General features: G+C 39.0%; 1 protein-coding gene across 12 annotated transcripts in view; it reads left to right on the top strand.

The window, feature by feature from the left end:
• The window catches only part of astn1 (astrotactin 1), a 389,228-nt gene that overhangs the window by 144,107 nt on the left and 217,411 nt on the right, over positions 1–27,710 (top strand). For all 12 annotated transcript variants that reach the window (XM_069511745.1, XM_069511741.1, XM_069511748.1 and 9 more), the window contains one exon: positions 8,661–8,811. In XM_069511745.1, the coding sequence (XP_069367846.1) occupies positions 8,661–8,811 (151 nt within the window). The remainder of the gene's footprint in view (positions 1–8,660; positions 8,812–27,710) is intronic.

Genomic DNA, 27,710 nt, shown 5'->3' with positions numbered 1-27,710 from the left:
TTAAGGATGTAAACAGGAAGTACAGTGTCCCCACGTATTGAGTCACTTAGCTGTGGGCTGATTTGTTTTTGCCTATATTAGTTTATTTTGGTGTCGGCATCGTTACAAGTGAACTGAATTAAATCTTAGCTGATAATTTCATGAAGCACCCATGAGTCTGCATCTAACTATACTGTGATACTGAATAAAACTTTTAAAATATATATGTATATATATATATATATGTTTTTTTTTCCTCATGGTCTACTAAGCATATTTTGTATTTTGATGAATTATCCAGAGTGAATTATCTCCAAAGGAATTGTAAGTCACTGAAATACAAATAAAAAACATGCATGTTATGTATGCAAGTTTACATTTGACCAAATTGTGACTCTTGAGTGGGCGTTTTGATGCAAATCATGGCAACTGGAGACTGAGGGCTTTAAAACTCTGCCATTGCCAGAGGTGCAAACTGTTAAGTGGAACACATCTAGTGGCCAAAATGCAACTAACTCAGTGTTGTTTGGTTTTATGAACATCTCAGTATCTTTGCAAGTTGCCTCTTCTCCTACACTTTACAATTAAGCGTCTATAAAGTTTAATGCCAATCCATCAGATAATTGCTGAGATTTCTCTGTGGTAGACCTACAGACAGGAATTTACATTCACAGAGCTCCACAAATAGCATAGCAAAATGTATTTTAGTATTATAAAGTATGTCACATTGCTTTTTATTGGGTATGTTTTTGGCTGTTTCTGTGGTACCTTTGTCAATGCTTAGAGCAAATTCCATAAAATACCTTGTCCTCAGCACATAATGTAGCAAAAGTACTGTAAGTAAGTCGGTTGAACTCCTGGAAAGGGAGTACAAACATACATAACGTTCTTAGGCCCTCAGAATGAACATTTGATGACTCAGACATCATCCACTACGTCACTGACGCCACATGGCAATGTCCCAGCCTTCTTTAAACATGCTGTCAGTGTGTCCCTTATAATTAACAAACAGTCTCAAAGCTCTCATTTTTATTCTGGAAAAATCATAACAGATTGAAATATATTTCAATCATGTTTAAGATTCACCATACCACACTGAATGAGATGAGAGACCAATCTCCTGAGGGTGACACATTTGATTTGTTTTTGTTATATATTATATATATATATATATATATTTAATCAAATTGCATGGTTTTATTATTTTTACATCTCTCAGGCTTTAACACTCCATGCTCTTTGTGACAAACAGGCCCGAGGTTCTAAACGTAGGCTTTGCAAACAACTGTAGTTTCAAGCTGCTAAGTCCCTCCAAGAAAACAACAAATGTTAAGATTAAGTTATTTGTTTTGAAAAGAATTTGATTAACTGGCATCATGTTAATCAAATTCTCTAAACTGCTCATCCTCTATTTCACATTCAGACCCCTCATATCTGCTTGTTAATCAGTGTACTCCATTTCACACACACACACACACACACACACACACACACACACACACACACAGTTAAAAGCCAAAAAATGCACGAAACATGCGGCTGCTTCGGAAAAATATGAAAAGACTGTTATTTCAGCATCCTGTTATCACTTTGGACACACTTGTTGACTGTGCAGATTAATCAAGTCCATCTATTTGACATTAATCTTGTATCGATTATGTGAGCAGTATGATGATTGGTGCCAAGGCCAGTACTCATGCATGCAGTTGCTAAGACTGACTCTTGCTCCAAATGGGTAAGATGGTGTTCGTATCTGTGATGTTTCAGTTTAATGTCTGGACAGTCAAAGTGAGTGGAGACACGTTGTCCATGTTTACAGTCTGTGACATGAGGTCAAGTGGTATGACAGGATTTGTTAATATACTTATCAGAATATCAGTTTCTCAACTAACATGGTACTGCAATAAATGGAGATTAAGTGAAAACAGCAAGTTTTTGTACTTGCATTAGAAGCAGACTTGAGATCAAGGCACCCCCACCAACCATTATTGACAGATTGTGATATGTGCAGTCACAGTTCATGGAAAATTGACATCATGTTTTCTGTATTTTGCATAAGTATGTAAACTGGAGGTAATTTGAAAGTATGCCCATGAAATAAAAAAAAAACATTGCTGAAGGATGAAATCAGTACCAACCAATGTGAACCATCAGAGACATTTATAGATTGACTTTTCTCCCAAAGAGGTTGATTGACTTTCATAAATCAAATCAGTGATTCCTTTTAAATACTCTACTAACCATTTGACTCTTCTCTCTCAGCTCAACTGAGTTCAGGAAAAGCTCAGAGAGAAACTGTACAATCTTTCATCAAATATGACCTCAGTGACTGTGGGATCAAAACAGAAAAAAGAAAAGGCTGCTTTCTCAGAAGGAAATATGTGAGCTTGTTGCTGGGCGTAAATCACTGCTAATTATTTGAGTGAAAGAGATGTGTGAGCCACAGCTGCTTAAAAATATTTCCATACCAGAAATGAACAGCATGTGCCTCCCATAAAGTATTGTATTTTCTGTTGCCGTGAATAGATCCTGAGTCACGTCCTGTGCATCAGCAGTCGTAACCATCTTGTTGCATGGATGGCTATGTATTGACACGGACTGTGGCTGAATGTTTACTGTGTGTTTTAAAATAGAACCCTGAAATCCATTGAGAATGATTTATCATTCTTGTTTCAAGGACCACAACAACTTACAGTGTCATCTGTGTTTACAGCCCAGTAACTCAGCGGTAACACTCGTATATTTGCCACTGTCACAATCTTTCCTGAATCTCAGAGAGGAACTCTCTGAGATTTTACACATCAAAGTGTGTTTACAGGAATCGGGGAGTACTGCTGCGTATGTGAGACAAAGTTGTACAAAGCCCTTTTTGGATCCAGAGGGAGCGATGTCAAAGTCTCTTGTCACTTAGGTTTGTTAGGGCTGGAGACGGCAAGACTCAAAGAAATACAAATAAAAAAACTAGGGCTGTAGGGTTAGAGAGAAGTGAGCATCAGCTGCTGGTAGTGAGATCGCCAAATCTCCAATTGAATTGTCAGGGGTCAAGTTGCCCAGGTGATGTACAGTAGGTGCAATCAGCTTTTTCGTGTCAATAGCTTCTGATAAGAATGAATGAAAAAGATGATGCAACATAATGAGAAGCTAAAAAAGCATTCAGTATCTTGTTCTGCTCAGTCGATGTTCATTGCACAGCGGTGCAGTGCTTTGTAGTGTCTTCTCATAGGTCCCGTGATTTGAATCCCAGTTCAGGTTGTTTCTTTCTGTGTGGAGTGTGCAGAGTCTCCCTGTGTCTGTGGGGTTTTCTTCAGGTTCTCCAGCTTCCTCCCAAAGTCCGCATGCAGATTAGGGTTGTGTTAATTGGTGACTCTTAATTGTCCGTAGGTGTGAATGTGAGTGTTTAAAAGAATGGTTGTCTGTCTCTGTATGTCAACTCTGCGATATGTTGTCAACCTGCCCAGGGTGTACCCAGTGTTTCACCCAATCAGTGAGGATTTTCTCTAGCTCCCCCTGTAACCTTCAAAAAACAAGCAGTATAGATAATGGATGGATGGAGAGACTGATAACGATACCATGTTTGCCACAGGTAATGATAATAGAAAGAAAAGTTTGAAATTATGCCATATTCAAGGGGTTTTATTTTATTCTCTGTCACCGTTTTTATCTGGGTCCACTTGTTATTGATTCTGAAGGTTTTTTAGTTATCAGCGCTTCTATAATGACAACAAATATATTAAAGGAATACTACTTTTCTGACATTTGAGTTATGAGTGAGTAAACCAGCAGAGGGAAAACGAAAAAAAAAAATGAATTACCTTAACATTTTTTTATAAGACCAAATATAAGTCAGTGAGGTGCAGGGAATTGGTTAGTAGATGTTTACCTGTCGCGTCAGTAAAAGCAAAGAAAGGGATTTTTTAGAGATCTAGAGAGATAAAAATATATTTCACTAGAAAATAGCAGCGACTGGAGACAACTCAGAAAATGTAAACATCATTATTATTCCTCTGATGAGGAGGGGCCAGTTGGAGTTTGATACTGATGTAACAGTCCCATCTTAGCTAATATCTCAGTTATTGTCTCATTTGTTTATTGATCTGAAAATGATGTACTTCTATAATGTGACCAGTAGCAATAAAAGAGCAATTCCAGTCGATATCCCACTCAACTGCAGCTCAATTTGTTTCACTTACCGTGTTTCATATACTGTAAATATATTCAGTTCTTCAACCCCCTGGCCTCCATGCTCACACATTTCAGTTCCTCGTTCTTTTTTCAAATTTAGATTTTCATTTGACAGCTTTTTTCAAGACACTGTAAATAACTGATTTCCCTCTGATGTGACATATGAACTCCATCTCCCTGGGGACCACAGGGAAACACAGCTAACACCTGCTTGAAGCTGCTGATTCCCTCCGCTCTCGAGCTGCGTTTCCACCACGTTTCATGAATATTTGTCACTTCGCCTTGATCCCGAGCAGATGGTTAAATAGCGACGTTCCCTGATCTTCCCGCTCATGATGAGTTGACTCTGTGTTACGACTTCATGAGGACTCAGCCTCAGTTTTTCTTTTGCAGCATTGCCTTCAACTTGTACTGAAGAGGTGATGTTGGTGTCCGACGTGCATATTATTTGTGTGTTTCTTGTATAACAAATGTTTTCTCAGTGTAGCGTTGCTCCAACTCTGTCTTTTACATCTTCTATAATCAAACACATTAAAGCTGTTATTTTCAGAAATACCTCTATATTCAAATCATACTTTTTTTTACATTGTTTGTGGTAATTTTCATTTCTCTGTCTGAACTGAATAACTAACTAATGCAAGTAAATTGTAGGGCATAACTTGGCATTTAAACTTTAAGTTGCACTTTTCAGTGGTAAGTGGGCTGAATGAATGGTCCTTTAAACGGTTTGTTTTGATGTGAAGCCCTCCCATTGTTCAGCTATCCATGTTAATGGGGCCCATAATTGAGGCTTATATGTATTGCGTCTTTCAAGTGCAGACAGCTGTCATGGACAAAATGTTAAACGTGTTGCAGGTAGTGCTCATTGGCTGTTCATTGTACGGTTGTCCTGTATATGAAGTAGGTTGTCAAAAGTATGCGTGCTCCTTTTTTTTTTTTTTCAGTTTTAAATCAAATGCATTTGTAATGTAACAAAGAACTTATCTCTTCTTATATGTAGCTCAGCTTTAATATCTGTAACACGATATAATTAACTACATTTTAGCACTGCAAATACATATTAATGTAGCTTATCCATTTGGGCAATTTAAATAAGATTACTCATTCTTGTGGGTTAATGAAGCAATTGCCTACTCTTGTGTACTGATTGCAGCCTCGGTTCGGTCAGACCAACATCTGAATTGTAATTTTAATTAGATGAGTAAATTAGGATCCAGTGCTGCAGTCAATTGTTTGTAAGAATTAGCAAATTTGAAAACTTGAAAACGTGGCCTTAAATCTTAAAACAATTTGTTTCTACAACAGTAAACTTTTCTCAACAACTAAGCGCGATAAGCTGTAATACTCAAAAAGCTGCATTATCAGGACTGTCTGAGTTCTCTTAACTTTTATGGAACTTTTTTTTATTTCAGTTACTGTATAGAGGATCAGCAGTGTCAGCATGGGCCCACTGTCCAGATATTTCATCCAAATAAGAAAATACACATCCAATTGCTGGTGGAACAGCTTTCTACACAGGTTGTGTAGAAGAAGAAGCACAACAACAGTGAAGGACTTTTAGTCAGTGACATACTGGTTCCGAGCAGTTAAAGGGATAGTTCACCCAAAAAATGAAAATCCACTCATTATCTACTCGCACCTATGCCGATGGAGGGGTGGGTGAAGTGTCTGAGGCCACAAAAAAGGTCATTAACACCAGGTTTTAAGCCTACATTTTTGGGTGAAGTATCCCTTTAAAGCATGAGTGCATGAAGCACCATTGCTCAGGTGCATTAAGTACTAGTACACAATTAGTATAGCATTATGAGATGCAAAGGACAAGGGGTTATAGGCAGAGCATGAAGTGCAACATCCTCAAGCCAGCAACCTTTTTTGTGTGTCATTATCTATTTGGTCAGATGAGGCAGGCAACAGAAAAGTAGCGTCGTGAACCGACAGGCAGAAATTCATAGATTCAACTTATCTAACTCTGTCCCATCCATGCTATCTGAACTTGGCCTAATAGAATCTGTGCTTCCTCTTCAAAGTAGAAGTAAGCAGAGCCTTTATTTGCTATGTGTGTTTGTTAACATGGCTGCCAGCCCCTCCTATCTAATTTGTTTGGTGAGGTAATCGCTTTATGCAGATGGAGGGAAGGCTTTCCATTACAGATTTGACCTGGATAAGGTATCAACATGCACAAGTTAGTAAGAAATGGAAATGAAATATTCATTAACTGGCACCATGAGGCCATGTTCTTCCCCTTGAGTATTCTTTTCAAAGCCAAGATATTTGCACTAGTTGCAGCATTTCTATGAATCTTGCTCTGGATAATCACAGTTTCTGCTGACTAACCATTTCATTAGGACAGCATTTAGTTGTACACATGAGTTACATGCTCCAGGGAGAATTTACCCTTTGAATATGAATATTAAAAATACTGGCAGATTTCCATGGCATTTTCCGAGCACAGTAATGCTGCTAAATGAATACATAGTTTAGATTTTCCTGAGACTATGATGGTGGTTATTTTAGTACCACTCTTTGGTAATGGATATAGCCTGAAAGATTCATCAACATGACTTTAAACATGGTGTCGTGTGACATTTAATGGAAACTTGTGTTTCCTGATTATAATTGGAGCCCCCAAATAATTTAGCTTTCACACTTGCTTTGAGTTTCATCATCTGCAAAGACTCAGTTCCATAGGTCCCCTATGAATAAATGACAACAAAGCAATGGGCAATTATAACTGAAAAATTGGTTTGTAAGATAACATCGAAGTGAAGGAAGCTCACTGTCTTTTCTCTAAGGGAACGCAGGAGAGTTCGAGGAGTTGGTTAAAAAACATATCTTGTGAGTGCCTCAGAGGTCATAATTTTCTTCACAAGGCAACTTCATGGCAGCACTATTACACAAGTTGTTGTTTATCATCACCGGTACTCAGAAATAGCTCTGTAATTCAGATTATGTGAGAAAACAATCAGGTCCTCCGCTCTGCTTGGTTCTTCTTCTCCATCAATCTCAAATACTTATACTGATGCTGCTCAGCTGCTTGATTTGCGTATTGACCTTGCATTGAGCAACAAAAACAAAAAAATCTCAGAAACACAAATTGACTGCTCAGAGCAAGGTTCCCACAATGAATCAAAGGTGCAGTTCATCTTTCGGGCCTGCGGCTTTGGACATTAGCTATGCAGTGAAAAGTCATAGCTTTTCCCATGACGATAAGACAGGATGAATTAAACATGCCAGTGTTTGTATTTTGTGATTATACATATCTCTCCAGTAAGTTTGATAGAGAGGAAGGTGTAACAGAACCTCTTACAAAGCAGAGTTCTGACGCACCACTTTGACCAAACCCTGTTTTTCCACCAGTAATGTGAAAATATGATCTAAAGTAATTCATTTTAAAAATTCCATATTACTGACAGCAAGGTAATTAAATGATCTCGATTTTAGTCAAAGTCACTAACCTTTTTTTTAAATTATATTAACTAATAATATTGATTGCTGACTTCACTGACAGGAGGAATTAGCTAACCAAGCTAATGTATGAGTTGTAATAAGCTCAGCTAATCAGACATTTCACAGTTAATGAAACACAGTTTGTACCCCGGCAGAGATGGTTTTATTTATATTTGTACAGTATAGCACAGCTAATATGAGCCAATATTCCTTTTTTAAGAGTTTGGATTCTCCTCTGTTCTCTCAAAGGCGGGTACTTGTCAAGAGAGCTTGCTGTCCATCAGTTGGACAGCAGCCTGTCTGTTGGTTTTTATGTCTAAGTTCACAAAAAGCTGTAAAACTACGGCAGCCACATCAATGGAGAGGACGTCTGTCAGGGAAGGGAGAGAGAGAGAGAAAGCAAGAGAGAGAGAAAGTGAGAGAGAGAAAATGAAAAGACCTAGATTTGAGAGCAAAAGTCCCAGGTGCTAATTACAAACCACAATCTGAGGTGACCCACAGATACCACTCTCTGACAACAGGGGTCGTCCCAATGTCCACTCACTCACATTGGCTACACATTTTCCGGATGCTTTACTTGGGACCCTGCAGGAAAAGTTACAGAAAATGTCCAGAGCAATAGACTGAGACATTTGTATTCTCACATGCAGTCCCTCCAGACATGTACAAAAGCAGCTTATGTTTCTTCAAGCTCTCTTTTCATCAATGCTGGTTAGATCTGGCCTCAAGAGTGAACGTGTTTTAAAAGCTCAACGTAACAGAAGCTGGAAGGATTGTTGACGATCTCTGGTGGTTTCACTTGTCACGTCAATGCAGGGATGTAGAAATGTACTGAACGATGAGTAGGTCGACGCTGACGTACATGTTGGGTGTGGTTACAGGGTCAGAGGTGTGCAACACACGACCCTCAAAGTGGAGGGATTGGTGAACGCGTTCATTTTTTCACACAGCAAGATCAAGTAGTTTGCTGCTGCGTGCTGAAATCTTGAATTAGTCGTCAACACGACGCACACTGCTAACAACTGCTTTCTTCTGCTCTTTTTACTTTCCAGGGAGGAGTTGATGATCAGTTCATCCTTTGATTCGTTGGAGGTTCTCCTGGACTCGTTCGGACCTGTCAGAGACTGCACCAAAGACAATGGAGGCTGCAGCCGCAACTTCCGCTGCATATCTGACAGAAAGCTGGACTCCACTGGATGTGTGGTGAGTCACCGTTCTGTTATAACACTCTGGCTGGGAGCTGCCCTACATTAACTTCAGAATGTGACCTTTCCTTCTGGTTTCTATATGAATCAGATTCAAAGTACTTCACAGTGTTATATATTCTTTGCTAGTCCTTTTATGATGGATACAATATTAAAACACAGGGCTGAATGCTTTTACCTCCCAACACTCCACAGATCTAAGCCCGAGGGACCTTTAACCCGCTGCCCACTTTTATAGCCTCTTTACTACTAGTTCATATTCTAATATTGTATGAATATCCTGCTGTGGTCGTCTGTGTTTAAGTCCGTCTGCCTGTATAAATATTCATGAGCGTATCTGCTGACCAAAATGACCCATATCAAGGACAATCAGTGGACCTGTTCCATGTAATGTGTCTGAGTAGACAGTTTGACTTTGCTTCTTGTCTCATATGCCTCAGAGGCTGACAACCCATTCATTACCTCCAGTTGGTGCTTAGCAACCTAGCGATGCAGCAGGCAGGTTTGTTCTCTTCTGCATCTGTTGGGAACTCCAGCAATTTTGTTCTTGTTATTTGCAGAATCTTAGCACCGTCTGCTAGTGTTTTGCTTCCCCCTAACCCCCCCACCCCCCCACCCCCACACACTTCTATTGATAAGCTGTCTGCAGCAACTCCCCCTAACAATTTAATTTCAAGTACTTTGATGCGCTGGAGCTCAGACTTTCAGGTAGGGTGGGAAGTGCTATTTATGCAACACTGCATGCTCCTTCTTATCTCTTATAATTGTATCTCAAGAAGAGGGAAATAGTTTGTGAGGTGTTTGCACTGGGAAAACATTTATAGATTAGAGCATATGTAAAAACAGTATCAATCAGTGTTTTCATTTAAGGTACTTCTCAGTGCTGTTTAGCACGGAGCAGTATATATTCATTTGTCCAGAGGACAGGCATGTAAAGCACATGCTGCAGTGTGATTATTGATCGCCCTTCTGCTCTTTCATCATCGGACTTTAATCACTAAGTCTCAGGCTGTAAATGTGCTCCGGGAGGAAGAAAGTGGATTTCAGGTTCATACATTTTAGATTCAAAATTTCTGAATTGGAAGTCTGTGGCGTGCACAGTATCCTCTGTATCCTCTGCTGCAACAAGATGTAACACAAATTAATCTCACCTCAATTCCTGCAGTGCCATTTTATCTGGCTTCTTTTCTTAAATAAGATAGTAGAATGATGCACGATTCATTTGTTTAAAGGTGAAATGTTACATTATAATCATTAAGTTATAATCACGATTAAACTTTTCCCAGTGGGAGAAAAAACACTCTTTGTTTCTAATTAAAGACTATTGTTTTACTCTTCGTTCTACTGATGATCTGATGTCATTGCAGACTCAACCACCCGCATCCAGAATAAGTTGTGAGTGCAACACAAGACTCTACAGCCTCACCAGCTTCTCTGCGAGGCTGTAGTTATGCTTCGTCCCCTCAGCTAGCGTAGTCAAAAATTAATTCTGACATTTTAGGATTTATTTGTTTTGTCAGTAGAAACAGAAATAGATGTATTTCACATATTATCCATCAGCACACAGCTAATTCAATCAAAGCCTTAACAATTAGATTCCCCTGTGAATGCATTACTTCTCCCTGTGAGTGTCCCGACCATTCACTGCTGGTTCTCGTCACATACCCGTTCATTCCTGTTCAGACCTGGTATTAACATGTGGTGAGCTCAGGTGTGAACCAATTGCTTCTGTGCACTGAGATCCAATCACAAAAAAATCACTTGGTTGTCGGGGACGCATGTGACGTCCTCAGTGTCCACACACTAATTTGATTGTGGCCACAGCCACAATATCAACATTGATACTTTTCTGAAATCTTACTTCAGCCCCTCTCTCTCTATTGCTTCCTCTCATCGATACACAAAACATACACTGACACACACACACACACACACACACACACACATACACACACGCACAGTTACATCACACACATCTGTAATCACAGACTGGGCGAAAGCAACATCATTGTGTCTTTGCGAACACAATTGACGTATGTGTTTTGCAAATGGAGCGGGGAAGACATTTTAATCACAAGTGGTCACAGGAGACACATTCAGGACACATTTGTATGTGAGCACACATTCTAACCTCTAATGATGAGTTCTCTAAGGGCAGATGTTAATACCAGGACTTTAATGGGACCATTAATGTGTTTTTCTGGCCTCTATTTTTCCAACTTATCACAAATACCTCAGTTGTTAGTTGAACTTGTGACTGTCCACTACCTGAAATGCCCCCATACACTGTGAGAGGAGTCATCTGAGTTGCAGCAACATTGCACTGGAATGTCAGAGACCAAAATATCCACCCAATTTTCATTTTGTACCGAGAGATGACAGAGCGGAGATTTCCAGCAGGGCTTTGAAGTCTCATGGGCATTTGATCATGTTTTAGTCATTAAAAAAAGGATCCGTTTCCTTTGGATTTGAGAAAGCACAACAAAAGAAAAGTCCTGATATTTTGTCGTGATGCGATTCCTTTTAAAACAATGACTGGATTCTTTTAAACAACAGCTTGTATTCACCAGCATCGGGAAGGCTGCTTCTGTATGTTGCACTTTGTTGCAAATCCTTGCCAAAAGCATTGAGGAAAAAAAAGAAATCCAATTCCTTCTTCCTGGAATTAGTCTTTCATGGATTCAAAGACAAGCAGCGAAAAGATTTCATGCCAGCACTTAGAGGTGTCATGAGACTTTTGTTTTTAGATTAATGATTCATTGGCCTTTTATATTTCTATCCCTACAAGCATGTTGAAGAATACTGTGATATTTTTATTTTATTTTTACGAACCTTTGGAGAGAAATAGAACAAAGGAAAATTCACTTACGCTTGCACAGTGACAGTATTTAGCCTTATTTTCTTCTGTTTTCTCATCAAGTGAATTCTCACTAATCTCCACTCTAACTGGTGTAAATGAAACAGAAATGAATACCACTTAAATAAGAGCCCCATGGAGAAGGAGCTGTATGAATATTTAAGACAAAATATATAGAACGTGAAGGGTTTTCAGACGAGCTTGGACAGGACTTTTACATTTTACATTTCACTGTCAATTTTTCTGTCAAGCTTTATTACATGCAAACATCTAGACACAGAAAAAAGATACCAGCTTACATTCATATTAATGGAAACATTTATGTTCAATTTGGAATTTGTTTATCTTTAGTCATAGTGCATAAAAGCACAGGGCTTAGGATCATGACAGAAAACCATCTCTGAACAAAAAGATATAAAACACATTTAGTTTTGACGTCTGTACGGAGAAGCTTTGATTGATGGAACATCTTAGATCAAGGTACGTCTGTTTGCTGATGTAAAAACATGCAACTGCAGAGTAACAACACCATAAAAACAGATCTGACCAAATCACCTGTTCAGTGAGTTCCACACACTAATGTGAGAGAGAGGTTATGGCTTACATTCAAATCATTAGGAAGTTGAATTATTATAGAAACTAGCAGCCAGTCTAACTAGGATTTGTGTGTCTTGTTCATGTCATATTCCCCATTTGCATTCATGCATGTTACTCCAAAGAGGCCCACCGATTTACCAATTTGTTTGTGATCCTGAGTGCACCATCAAAGTTGAACGTTTGGATTCAAAGGAATGCGGGTACTATAAACTTCGAAATAATGGTTCTCAGCCTGTTTTAGTTCCACTTCGAGATGTATTGCTCTGCACTTTAGTCTGTCATGTCCCAATCTTTTACCTCGTGATTAAATTGTGCTTAACTTTGACAGTTCAGAGTGTTTGTGTTGTATTATATTCTGAAAGCAAATGAGACGTAAGGAACATGGAGACCTTAGAGGCAATTTCACAAAATAAATGAATTTTCTTTTTTTTTTCTAAGCACCTAATGTGCACACAGACTTTGAGTCTCACAAACACACTCGATTACACCAATTCTGATGTAAGTTTACACCAAACACGACCATTTTCTCGCGCTATGAGATTCCACTCAAAGTCAATGCAAAAATGTAATTTGCGTCTGTTGCTCGAGTTGAAATATTTGAACTCGAGCTAAAATTTTGTGTTACATGATGTTGCAAAAGCCAGTCAGTGGAGGAAACGACAGTCGTGCAGACACAGATCCTAGAAGAGCCGATACAATTCCCTGAGCTGTGTGCTCTTCTGGACCCACACACAACAGTGGTGGCTTCTTTAGCAATTCCACAACATATACCCAGCATATACTACACAGTATATGCATATACTACGCAGTATATGCATGTACCAGCCTCTCTCCTCCGGTCCTTTTCTGGAGGAAAACAGATGAATATTCCCAGGTTGTGTTTATTCGCATCACACACATCACCCACAAGCACACACACACGCTGGATCTTATCTCTGGTACAGATAATTAAATGCAAAACAATTCCTAGTATAAAATATGTAATTTTGGCCATATTATAGTATCCATCTGTTGACCCCTAGAAATTATTTTGTAACCCGATATCCGACCCGTGACCCGTTTAGAATCACTGCTATAAACTACAAATCAATCCTCTTCCACTGTATGTTTTGATGATGAAATTGGCTACAGTGCTTTCTATGATAATGGCAGTAAATAAATGTAAACCTCTGCTGTGATGTCAATGCACTAAACCTACTTACTCGTGTTTAGTTTCCTTGATAGAGACTGATATTGTTGTATTTGCATTTTGACTACAGATAAACTACCTCAGCGTCTCAGCCTTATCTTTGATTTACTTTCCACTCTGGTATGTTTTATGAGAATATTAATATATTATAAGTACTTTTGTCTGCTCCGGGTAGTATCTTCAGGTCATTAATCTCAACTAATATGTACAGTAGTGCAGGATGTGTAGCCTGTGAGGGTAAACCCAGGAAAAACTAGTCTGTAAAGCACTCGTTGCTCCACTTGCTGCAGGCTGATAACTGAGGGTGATTTACCAGTGGTATTTTCAGCCTTTTTCTTCTTGTCTCATTTTTTCCCAGCCAAAAGATTTTGGTAACAAAATTGACCTGAGCAATATCAATGAGAGGGAACGAAATAGGATTTACGAAAATAGGCCGGTAGTCTGATATTTTTTTTTGGTCGAGCATCTGTTGCTTTTGACTGCAGTTACCTCTGTATTCTATGAAAACTCTTACTTTCACTGTTTGTTTTTGTCATACTACTGCTATATCATTGTTATTGCCTGTGTTTGAGTCCCATGTGTTACTCCCCGGTTAATGAATCTCATTGCATAGGCTGACAAGAGTAGATGCTCGTTCTAAATCTGCCTTCTTGGAATGGGCTGTTTGCTTGGTCTGTGGTGATGCTGGTCGAGACTTGCAGTAATTAAGCTGCGGCGAGTAAAAACCTGCTGCTGGACTCGGTCCACAGAATCCTTAAACCACCACATAATCCGTTGTCATGCTAAATTCGACACTGCACTTCTGACAAGCTAATAAGATGAATGGTTCTCGAGATATGTTCCTCACACAGACAGTGATTTCTGGAATTAGTCGACAGATATTGCAATATTGAGTGATAACATTGAGCTGAAGTGTGCAGGTCCAGTAAGCATTTCCTCATTAATTTAAAGCGTTGGCGATCTCATCCTGCTCTTGAACTACTTCTTTCTTTTTCTGAGCTCTCCTTCGTTTACTGAATTTACCTCGTGGTCAGTCCCAGGCACTGCTGCTGCTGTCTCAGTAAATCAGCCACTCATTACACACAGATTGCTGAGCACAAATTGAATGAAAGAGGCAGCGTAAATCTGCCCTGCACTTTTATCTATGTAAATCTTGCCCTGAATGTACACAATCATCAATTACAGAGGAGACGTAGGAAGAAGCTGCTTAGTTAAGGCTAAATTTGTTCTTTAAGCTTTTGAGACAACTTAGATTTTGATGCATTGCAGAGTAACTAGTAGATGTCCATGGTAGTTCAATATTGTCTGATTTAACTAATTTCCTAAACTTTTGAAAGTAGCTTAAAGTTTGCTAAATGTTTTGGTATTTAATTTAAGGGAGGCGTGTTGTTAATCTTTTAAAATCCATCTTATGCTGTTTTCACAGCTAATGCAAAGCAAACTTTTGCATGGTGTAACTTGACGTGTTTTTCTTAGAAAAAGTTGCTTCGCATAAGGTGTGAATTCCATTAATGTAATTTGCAAGTGAGCAAAGCCATTGCTCACGACACACACACACACACTTCCCAGCACTGTCTATCACCACTGCTCCTGGCTGCCGTTGCATACATTAGTGTGTGTGTGTGTGTGTTTGTAATTATCTTGTGACTGTTGAGCTTATAAACGAGCCTCTCATCCATCTAATAAAGATGGTAAACTGGCAGGGCCCCAGCACTCTGATTCCTCCCTGATCAGTTAACACCTTGTCTGAATCCGCTACCGCCAGTAGTTCTCCTGTCTGCGTTTAATATCTTTCCTTGCGTGAGAGTCGGCTGATGCCGGCGGTCCGCGCTGACCGACCTGCTGATATGTAGCACTCCTGGGGAGAGGCAGCGTGTGGCGCCTGTGGAAGTGAGACTGTAATAATCACAGGATGAGGGCGAGATTAATTAGCTCTGTCTTGTCACCTATCTCACTCTGCAAAATGGTGGAAAACAAGGCTGTTGTTGACAGAGCAGATTGCCAACAGGACAGAATGAAAAGATTAGCTGGGCGCTGTCTGCAGTTGATCATTAGTGCTGTTGTGTTGCGTTTTACAGATGTATGTGCTATTTGCTTTGTAGCATTGTTGTGTGTGCGTGTGCTGTGATGGTGCAGTGCGCCCTCATATTAGTCAGATTTCCACCCTTGTATTTAATCGCTCCGATGCAGTCTGTTCTAAGTAATGATAAATTACTACTTGTTCTCCCCCTGATAGGTTGGAAAGGACAGGTCGCTCCACACAGAGGAGCTTTCACTGTTCTGAATGTGCGCGTATCCACGTGTTTTATTTTTGCCCCATTCATTACAAAGGGCAGAAAAGTGCTGCTCTGTTGTTTTCTACGAGCTGAAACTTTTAAGGTGTTCTGGGTGACAGCTGATAAAAACACGTCGGCTGAAGGGAGCTGAGGCCGCTTTTAAGTTTCAAACATTCAGCTTCAGTGCGATTGTTGGGAGGTTCTACTTAAAAAGGAATACATTAAAGAGCATGGGAGAGTAAAGACAGAATGGCATTTCTTTACATGTTTGTTCAGAGGAAGGTCCCGTTTGTTGCTCACGTTTGTCATGCACTGTAGCTTAAAGGGCCCACTCATTCAAAAACCATCCTTCCTTGATGTCTGACCTTGACTGTGCAGAATGATGCACTGTAAGTGACATGAGTTTGACACTAGACAAACACTGTCACTAGTTTCTGCACCTGCTGAAGAAGAAAAGTTTCTCTGTGCTCACCTTCAGAACTCGTTCGGAGACAAATCAAGGTCCAACATGTCTCTTATAGAAGTGAGATGTAGAAACCAGCCTCCAGTGCACATACGCTTACAATTGACTTTCCAGTTAACCGGCTACCAGACACATTGCATAATTGTTGTTAATATTTCCAAATTTACAGATTTCCGATTGAGAGTAAGACTAGTTCATTCAAAATCAGGAGGTAAGATAATCAACGACATATGAATAATCATTTTTAGAAACATGAGCAGTGAGAATGGCTGTGCATGATACGAGTGGCTATCTATAACTCTAGCTACTGTAGATGAGCAGGGATCATTGCTCGATCACTGGATCATGAACCTGCATATCATATGTATAACCAGTGGGGCCAACCCGTGTAGGTTAGTCTAGGCAGATACATAGACATGAGACTGGGTCAAGCTGTCTGGTGTCTGCCCCTTGCTCAGGTGGGAGTATGATACAAAGGCAGTTTACTGGTTTAAGTCAGGGTTAGAGAGTGATGTAACCTTTGTACTCAGCAGATTCATGACGCTACAGCCTGATGCTCACTGCAGGGCCTGATAGGTCAAATTACTTAACATGAACACTGGCTTTCCACAGGAATTATTTCTAAACTATTGGCACAGTGCACTTTATATTGAAAACTGCAATCTTCATCTCTGTGTGTATTTCATTGGAAACTGTAATAACTAACATGTTAAAGCATATTAATGCTGAAATCACAATGTACCCATTGTGGTTAGACTGACTGTGGTCATGCTAAGAATTCTCAGCAGGGCAAGTAACCAAAACCTCCGATAGCTGTTGGAGCAAGAACACACCAACCACAACATTCATAAAACATGCACATATCCCAAAGGGGTCCCATTGTGAAGGTAAGGATAATCAAATTAGTTTGGTTTTAATTACGTATTTATTGCTATAAAAGATGAGACATCATGACTGACTGACTTAAATTAAGTCAGTTCTGATCATAAATACCAAATAGTCACTCATTTTCATTATTTCAACCCTTTCAAATACCAGTTTGTGTTCATAATACCGCAAAAAAGTATTATTTCCACATGCGACATTAAAATGAGATTTATTTTTTAAAAAAAAGAAGAAAAAAGAAAAAAAGAAAGAATAATCCCGTTATGGGAAGGACAAATATGCCCCCTAGCCAAATCTGATATAAAAATGCAATATATATGTTTTTTTTCCCTTATAAAAGACTTAAGTTCTATTTAAAAAAAATATATGAATAATCCATTCATTTTCTGTATTTTAATCCTTTAAAAATATAATTGTATTCACATAATACTAACCTGCACACATACACACACAGACACACACACACCTTCTTTTTTACTCATCTGACTTTCTGAAGTCAATATCATCACACACACATCATTTCAGTTGCAAACATTAGGTTTATGGGTTCCATTATATAGAAATAGTACCACAACAGGAAACCAGAAAACAGTATGTATTTTACCTTTATGCCAAATATGAGAAAATGGGTCAATATGACAACAATATAAATTTGACGCCAGGACCTGAGAATGAAAGCTTAAAAACACGGACTGCATGATTTAATGTTCTCGAGGCAGAGGGATAAAAAAAGACATGTCATAGGAAAAGGTTGAAATTCAAAAAAAAAAAAAAATACACAAAAAATATACACCTTTGGAAAATGTCATGCCATATACTTTAGCACAGCCAGAATTATCAAAAAAGTAAACTGAAACAGCCAAAAATGTCCCAGAGGTGCCCTAAGGGTTGAGAGATTGATAGGCTTTGTTTCTGTACAGGAGCTTTTAGCTTCAAAGGGGTAAGCTGCTTTCTGTTCCCTTAAAGCGAGGGTTGGTAATCCTGGAAAAGCTCAAAAGAACAGGCTACACTTTGAAAATACAACTGATACATCCCACCGAACTTGATTGGTCATGTTTATTAGAGTCCTATGAGGGCCACAAACACCGGCTTTTTATCTTTTCTCTTCTTTATTGATGGCTATCAGGATTTCAACAGATTTTATAAAAACAGGTTTCAAAAACAACCCTACCATTAACTGCCTGGATTTGGAGTGCAGCAGGATGTCATGCACCAGCGTCCTTTAGTTAGCACTTGTGGCAGCAAAGGCCCCTGTGCTCTATACCTTTTTTTAGCAGCCAGGAGATTTTTTAATAATAATTCTGGACAGCAACACACTGTATGCTGCTGGCTAAAGCACTTCTTCTCTCCACTTTGTATTGGTGCAGTTCCCCCAAGGCAGCAAAAAACAATCTTGGGACACTAAGCAGTGTTGAGTGGAGTCAATACTTGGCAGAGATATAGCTGGACCTGAGCCCTGAGGAGGAATAGGAGCACATTAGATTGTCACCACAGATGTTTTTTCTTCAAGGGTCATAAGATTTATGTGGGGTGTGTTTTTAGGCTCAGAAGGTTGATGTAAGCATATGCCGAAGAGAGTGTAGGCTTACTGTACAGGAACGGTACAATTACTGTGTTAATTGTTGAACAGAACATAAAGTATTTATATTAATATTCATATTTGAAGAGGTTTTCTAAAAAAGAGAAGAGGAACACTACAGGAAAATGGTTCAGGCATTGACACAAATCATGCTTATTCAGTGGCAGGAACATGTCCTCCTCGCGTTCCAAAATCACATTTTCTGTGTAGCTCATGTTTACAGTTTCAGTTTGATGTACTTCATAAAATTCCCATAAACAGTTTTTCCAACTGGTAATATCCCGACAGTAGAAGAGTAATAAAAATGTCTGTACCCTTATCTGAGTCACTCTCAATTATTACCATTTGTTCTCAGCAATTAGGCTGTAGAAGGAGCACTGAGTGATTTATAGGCTTTTTGCCCAAGGTTGTGTTTGTCAGACAGGAGGGAGGCTGCTCTACCTCAGAGGATTTTATTCTGTGTGGTGCACCTCACCAAAGGGGAGCGGGAGAGTTGAAGGGGGATGCAGAGGGAGAAATGTGAGGCACAGATGCCGGGGGGGAGTTGAAAGGGTCAACAAGACCATGAGTGACAATGACAAGTTAGTTATATTAGTTTGACGAGCTGGTTGGACGTGTGGAACAGCAGCAGCGTGACGCTCAGCTGACGGGGAGGTCAGAGCATTTTCACCAGCAACGTGAAGCATTTGTTGATTCCAGAAATTATTGCAGCCTGAAACAACAAATGCTAATCCAACCACCCATTGAACCAGCAGCTGCTTTTCTCTCTTATCTATTTTAATGCATTATTATTGATTTGCACTTAAAAGTTACACTGTAAAAGCAGAAAATGAACCCACTCAGATCTGATTTGAAATATGCGTATTCACTACGTTCAGGAATACGTACAGAGTTTGCTTGTTTCTCCCTTTACAGCTAAATGAGATGTGTGCATGTTATATCCGATTTCATAGTTTTAAAAACATGTAACTGATGAAAAGCAACCTGATTCGTTAAAGTGCCTGCAGGGGAGGTGAAATGCGTATGAGTTTGTTTATTTTCTGCACAATTTAAGATTTTAAAGTAGCGTCTCCAACAAGGGCTGATGATCTGAGGAAGGGGGCTGACAACATTGAACATAATGAAGATGATTTAGACCCAGAGGATGTTCCTGCTGACCTGCTGACCAATGATTGGTCGGTAAGAGACGTGTTTGAGAAGGAAGAAAAGTGGATCTCTGCTTTGATCTCGGGGCTTTTACTAAGAAAGCTAAATGATTCAAGCTATTTCTTTGTTTTGAATTTCAGGTCTATCTGCATATCTACATTGGGAATTCTGTCAGCTCTTCAGAAAACCCTCAGGCTTTAGGTGGTTGTTTTCAAACAATGCTTAGGTTTTAGAGTCTTTATTTGTATTTATTTCATGTTTTAATTTGTTAAATTAATGAAAGGTTCATTTTAAGGAAACAAGGGTAAATACATCAATATTACAGCAGTTTATAAAATAAATCATGTCACATGTTTTGTTATACATCCATCATTTTTAATCTTGTACATATGTATAATGTATACAAATGCTTAAAGTATAATAGAACCATTTGAATTGAAGAATCCCTGTGGTAATGTTACAAGAGTAAAATGTATTTTCAGAAATATTAATGTAGCAGAACAAACAGAAGTGTCTCAAATTGTGCTCAATTTAACATGTTCTTAAAATTAAATCCAACAAGGTCAAAGCTCCCTCTTCTAAACTGAGCAGAAAATACACTTTCATTCATCATTTAGTGAAGTGTAAAATGGCGGAACAGACAGGGCACACATCTGTGTGTCATGTAAAACAAGGAAATAATCCAAATACAGCATATTTACAGTTGCTACCTGAATTATGCATCAAGACGATGTGAGATTATTTTGTCAGCGCCCACCAGGGTGGTTGTGTGTCTGATGTAGCTTTGCCTGACTTGTGTTTGACCTCAACTTTGTAACCTCAAGTACTCCTGGTAAAAAGTCTGGTTCCTTGTGGACCAAAATGTGTCTGGAAGCCACAGCAGAAAAAAAACATCACCATCTTATTTGGAAACTCCAGCTCAGATGTGAGTAGGCCTGCACTTGCCACATGGTATAAATAATGCTTGTCTTTTAAAAGTGATATGTAACTTCCTTTTGTTAGGTTCTCAGCTCACAGTGACGAGGTTTAAGTTTTTACCTCTTCATTACCAAGTGAAAACCGTAACTCCACAAAGTTCCCTGAATAATTTCCATTGCTTGAAGTTGAAATGCAGCATTGGTAGCAGCTGAAGACTTGGAAGCAGACAATGGATCATATCAGTTTTTAGGTGATAAGTGTCCGGTTTATGGATACTGACAGTACACTATGGCAACAGTAAATGAAATGACCCAGGGTCAGATGATATGATCTTTGCACAGTGTCCATTTGACCTGAAGCGCCCTCCCTTTGCAGTAAAGGATGCGAGGAGGGTTACGCCAAGTTACTCTGCACTGAACTTCCTACCCATGACATCCACAGGAGACCAGGCTGAAAAGCCAAGCGCTCTGGGATGAGTTGGCCTTTGGCACTCGCTGCTTATCTCTCTGGTCTGTGGAAAAAAACTATCTCAAGACAATTTTCTCTATTAAGAAACATGAAAGGAAAGTTAAAATGTTGGAATATGTTGAAATCGCAGAGAGTGATTTCTTAAACGCTGCTCATAGTACAGATATGTTTCTCTGTGAAGTTGACACAGATGCTCCTGGGGGCTTCTCTCTCTCTGCAGTGCGAAAAAACATATTTCAGGTTTGCAGCAAATATATTGTATTGGTTCTCTTTGTGATAGATCCGTCAATATTGATGCATAGACCTTTGAAAGAAAAAACATCAACGTGTTAACATGATGAACATAAATCAAAATAAAGCTTATTTAAGTTCAAGGAATATCCTGTTTTTGGTTTAGTTTTGATACCACATAACTTTGCATAATCACATTTCTGCTAAAGGGCAACATTGAGAATATTTGTTATTCTGGATTTGCACATTTTAATGACCAGTTTTGTTAAATAATACAGCAGCCTTCAAACTAAAGGACACTATAATTTGTCATCGCTCTCCTCGGTGACTGATATATCCGTTTTTTGATATGACATTTCCATCAGCACAATGGTATTGTTTGTCAGTGTCTTGCAAAGTCATTACAAACGACAGTTATACTGAATGGCTAAACGAAACGATTAATGACAGTTGGCAAGAAATGGGATGCACACAGCACTCATGTCACGTCATGTTCCAGTGACACACTTTGATGGTCAAACTGTGCCTGGAAAAACCTTTTAGGACAGTTGTCACCAACTTTTTCAAGCCCAACATCACTTTTTAATTACAAACGTTGGCTGATATATTCCAAAAAAATACTTAGTAGGGTAAATATTTTTTTTTTTCCAATTTCTGTTAAATGCTCAATGTACAAGCATAAATATACACAAAGAACAGAACTTTTTTCATCTTTATCTATTCAATACACAATATTCTTATTAATTTCAATTCATATTTACAACATCTGTTCAATGCACACTATTTAGTGTCTCAGTTCCCAGTGGCTGCTAATTTCCTTGAATAATAGTAGTCCTGTATACTCAAATAAATACCAGTACTATACAGTATGAAGCCGTGCATCTTCGGCTCCTGCAAATATTTCACAATAAAACCACTTTTTTGGGGGATTTGATTGTTTTTTTATTTTGATATGCAGGAAGTGTTGCAACAATTAATGCTTGTGACATCAGTTCATCAGATAAACATTGAAACTCAGGTGGAAGATAATTTCAGTTTATTCTGCTGTGAACCACAATGTTTATCTATGTCACAAATGTATTTCCAACACTTCCCAAATCTGTTTCACAGTAAAAGCACTCCAGTGATTCACTTTCTGAATCCATTCATTTGTTCTAACAGGGCTTTGATTGTTATCGACAGTCTGGAAGATGCACCTCTTCATACCATAGTGTCCTGGCATTTAGTTTAGTACATACCCAACTTATATTGAAGGAAATGCAGGAGATAAACCAGCAGCTCCACCGCTAGCAGTGGACATGCTGCCCATTTGAACAACAGGCAACCGACACACAGCTGGTGTGCTACTGGGATTGACAGTGAAAACAGTGATCGACCGGTCAAGATCGCGATTGACAGGTTGGCGACCACTGTCCAAAACCAGCAACCTGACAAGGATTCTGGAATACGAGCAACTACAAACTGCTCTGTTTGGGCCTCAGTGCCACCTTTAAGTGATGCCTCATATCCTTCAGATGAAGTGTGTGTCATAGTGTCTGACTGCATTTGAAACCACCTTTCACATGACAAAATGGGGAAGGGGCAGTATCCAACAATTTAGTTTCTTTCTAAAACAGCAGACTATGTCCAACACTTTGTACAAGTCATTGCAACAATTTGAATGCCTTCAGAAACAGACGGGCTGAAAGTTTGCACCTTAACCCCCATTTGTATGATTCAGCATGAAGCTGGGAAAAAAAGAAAAGTGATCTGATCACAGAGTTTTAACCTTGCCCTCATGTGTGATTATTCAGAACAGCTATTAGAACTTTTGCCTTTACACGTGGACAGACAGGTACGAGCTGTGACTGAGTTCACTTAGGCCGTAGCAGCGCTGTACCCCTTCTCTGTTTTCTTCTGAGAGAAAACAGTGATTATCTGCACTGCCCAAAGATGTCCTGTTAGGTCACCATGAACACAAGTTACTTTAGGCATTGAACACATAACCAGTGCTGTCATTTTTATGGTGAGAACAGTCTCTAACTGAAATAAAAACAACAACATGAACTGTCAAAGCCTCGAAGGCACAGACATGGGAATATAATAAGGCCCTGTGATGCATTGAAAACCCCCACAGCTACTTTTAATATGACCTTTTCACTGCACAGATATAATGCACAGCCAGAGATGACAAAACAAATTAATTTTACTGTTGCACTTCCTGTTGAGAGAATAAGAGGAACGCTGTGCCAGTGTTTTGTGCATATAATCTTACACCTCTTTAATAAATAGAGGTGTGAAGTGGGAGAAGCAGTTTTGGGTGTTTCTGCTTCCAGAAGTAAAAGTCAAAGGTCATGCCACCCACGGCTTGAGCACTGCTACTAACTCGCTCATTTAAACCAACAGTCCCAACGACTCACGTCTCTGAGGGTCCATACTTATACATACATAACATTTACTATAGCTCTCAAAGTGCCTTTCATCAAGAAACATCCAATCACCGAATTATAATTTCTGCCACATGAGCCGTTAAAGCTAGGTTTGGTAATCCTGGATACAGGCTACACTGAAATATCAATGCATCAGCCCACTCGACAAAGCTACACCCACAAAACACATAAACCCACACTGCCTAACAACAGCTAGAATCCTTTTCAGTAGGTCTCCATCTCTCCAAAACAAACCAGACCAGGTTTTAAAAACTGGTCAATTATTTGACAGTGTAAGATTTAGAAACATAAAGCATTAAATATAAAAAGATATATACATTGGATTACAGAATGGGAGACAAATCTTTAAGAACCAGCTGCTTCTCCCACCAATGAAAATGAAGATACTGAAACATTATGAACTGGTTTGTGGATGATTTCAATGTGTATATTCTGGCTTTACAGTCAGGGACCCTGAGGTAAATATATTGATATGAGTAGACTAAACCATGAAGACAGAATTAATATAGGTCCTTTGGAACTTGTAAGAATGATATGACCCTTTTAAGAATGATCAATACGCTCCTATTTATGCATTGCCTTGCTGTTCAAGTCTTCAATCACTGCACATATCCATTGATGTACCTAACAGATGAATTTGAAAAGTGCACCGCTCATCCAACTCCTCTTGCAGGGATTTGTTGTTGTTTGGCAGTAGCACAGCACTGATTCCTTTAAGCCTCAAAAGCACTGCAGGAATTTATCTCCATTAGAAACAGGATTAAAAGGCATGGTGGTTCAAGGGCTTCCCAGAGCAGACTGGGTACGGCTAGTTCCTTCTACACAGCAACGCAAACCACACTCTCACTCACTGTCCACTCGTTAAATGCTCTGAGATAACGAGGGATTACGTTGTATTTTATCAGTGAATGGACATTATAATAGCCTGCTTCATTTGGAGATGAAACATGTGCTGTTAGTTGCAGGTATATAAATGCCACACAGGATTGATGCAGCTCCAGTTCTTTTCACTGTGGATTGTAGGGTTTAACCGATACCCAATATATAGAGTCATCCCTTCTTGTTAAAACTTGTGTGACTTGTAATTTGCAATCTAAAGAAGGAAACTATGTGTGAAGCTGCTGAACCGCTTTGACCCTTTACCCCTTAACTCTAAACTTTGGGTTTACCAAAAACACCAGACTCCTCTGTGGAAAGTGGCTCCTCTTTCACCTTCCAGAACACTGACTGTTGCTTTAAAGCTTTATAATATTTCTAACCTGAGATTATTGGCCGAAGGTCCACAGTTGAGCTCTATGGAGTTTCCTGCTGGGGTCAAGGACCTGTGCACCTTTCTGCGTTCATACTTCTTCACAGCAACCATTCAGAACTGTGCTCAATTATTCTTTGACCTGCAGCAATAAAGAAGCCTGCCGGTTTTAAAGGAAGCTGATTTGTGCCAGAATTGAACCGTCAGTGCTTGGTTCTTTGTGTAGCTTTGTTTACAGGATCCAAAAGTCCAACACCACTTTCCCCACTGTTTGAGTTTTATTTCAAGTTGATTATATTTTAGAGCCAATAGAGCTTTTGAAATATTTTTGAAAAGTATGTAATAATGGTTGAATTACAATATTTTTATTAACCTCTATGGTTTAAATCATAGTAAAATCCATAGTAAGGTTTTCAACCTTTTCAAATGTCGCAAAACACTGCAAAACACCAAATTCCACATGAGAGCTAATTATCTTCTCTCAGAAATGTCATATGGGTTTCATATCAAGTAAGTAACTAATGTATGATGTTAAATGTTGGCCGAATTTAAAAGTTCATATTTTTCCTAACCTGAATTGATTGAATCGAAGTAGTGACGTCCATTAGCGACTTACCCAACCTTTTCAAATGTCGTAAAATGCTGTTAGACATCATATTCCAAGTAAGAGCTAATTATCTGTTTTACTGTGAAATGTCATATGGGTGTCAAATAATTTTAGAGAAGACTGCGTGATATAAGACACCTGAATAAATAAAAACATGTTATTATTTTGTGTGAATAGGTAACTGAGAATATATTTTAGATGGTATTTGTATTTGCTTTCTTCACCTAAGATGTTGAGAACTGTTATCAGGATTAAGTTTGTATTATGCCAGTCATGCTGAGTCATTAAAGTATTGAACCTTTTTTTTTTTTTAAACATAACAGCAATAATACGTTTTTAATCAGATAAAATTGTGTAGGATCCAGGGACTGTTCACTTAGGGAGTGATGTTATTCAGAGGATTATTGATGATTTACCCAGGATTATAGAGCAGATTTGAGCAAATCTCAAGTGATAACAATCCACAGACAAACACTCTGGCAGGCGCGTATTCTTAATGATTATTATCCTTCGACAGCTGGAAAATGGCTCAGAGTTATCACCATTCCGGTGTGTCGGAAGCCTATTATGGCAGTCAATAACCAGAGCTATCTGTGGTTGGCAAGCTACAGCGCAGTGACCCATCAATACCAATTCCTCTCAGCCTGCACCACATATCCACACATCCATTGATCGCGCTGAGTTGCTGTGATTTAAAAGACTCGGTGCCACAGATGTGTGAGGAGATTCAATGTTTCATGTGCTCTTTGCATTACAAGTAATAAATCATTTGTCACAACGGCCCCTCGCAGGTTGACAAAATCAATATCAGTTTACCAAGGGAGCAAGGCCAGGGACCACTCATTCAACATGTGGCCCCATTCTGTGCAGCTACTACTACACGTACTACATCATACTCTAGTCTATATGACTGTTAAATGGTCTTTATGTGGCTGGCTTGATACACTGAAGCAGTTATACATTAGACTAACGATCCTCCAGTACTCTTATCCCATTATGTTTTAAAACAATTGTTGTAATTGGCATATAACAGTTTATTCATGGATGCAGCTAGTGGTATAACAAATGAAATGTGTGTTTGTAACATTTCTGGTAAGAGCAACAGGGAAGAGGGACAACACACAGGTGCGGAGGTTGGTACTGTCGCCTCACAGCAAGAAGGTACTGGTGTGGAATGTGTTTGTCAGCTTCTTCCCACTGTCCAAAAACATGTAGATGGGAATTAGGTTAATTGGGCCTCATTCACTAATATCTTAATAAGAATTTTCTTTAATTTGTAAAAACTGTATGAAAACTCTACGTCAGATTCATGACACGTTCTTAAACTGCGATGTCAATGTCAGTTTTATTTATACAGCACAATTCAAACAACTTGGGTGACCAAAGTGCTTCGTAAAGTAAAAGATTCAACAATATAACAGCAACAGGTCTTAGTCTAGATATCATGTAGTTAATTTAATACTTGTACGTACATAGTCAGAGTATTCTGAGGTCCAGGGAACGACTCCTGTGTCAGAGGCTCGTCCATACCTGGTTCTAGGCTTCATTATTTTTCAATTGCCGTTTTTTAACTGCAGAATTGTTCGCATTTGTGTTTTTATATTGATGAATGCCTTGTTTGCATAAGTTGAAAGCCCGTGTCAGATTTTCCTAATTACCATAGGTATATGCCCCATCAATGCCCATATAAGGGCATGAGACTGCAGTTTCATGTGCACAAACAGAAATCACAGAAACTGAAAAGAAAATTTAAGAAGCCAGAAATGATTGAATGGAAATCTAAAGATGGCGCCGCACCTGATTCAAACCGATTCAAACATAAAAAATACCACAAAAAAGCAATAGAAGGTCTGCAGTTACATGTTCAGAGACAGCCGTGTTGGGAGAAAATCACATTATTGAAGTAAAAAAATTGTTTGATATCAGTTCTGAAATCAAATTAAATATTGTCAAACACAGAAGACAGAAGGGGAAGGGAAACGAAAAGTTATCTGAGCTGGAAC

Source organism: Paralichthys olivaceus, chromosome 16 (assembly GCF_024713975.1).
Source record: "Paralichthys olivaceus isolate ysfri-2021 chromosome 16, ASM2471397v2, whole genome shotgun sequence".
Lineage (NCBI taxonomy): Eukaryota > Metazoa > Chordata > Actinopteri > Pleuronectiformes > Paralichthyidae > Paralichthys > Paralichthys olivaceus.
The sequence above is the reverse complement of the archived record's forward strand: the minus strand, read 5'-3'. Positions and strand labels throughout refer to the sequence as shown.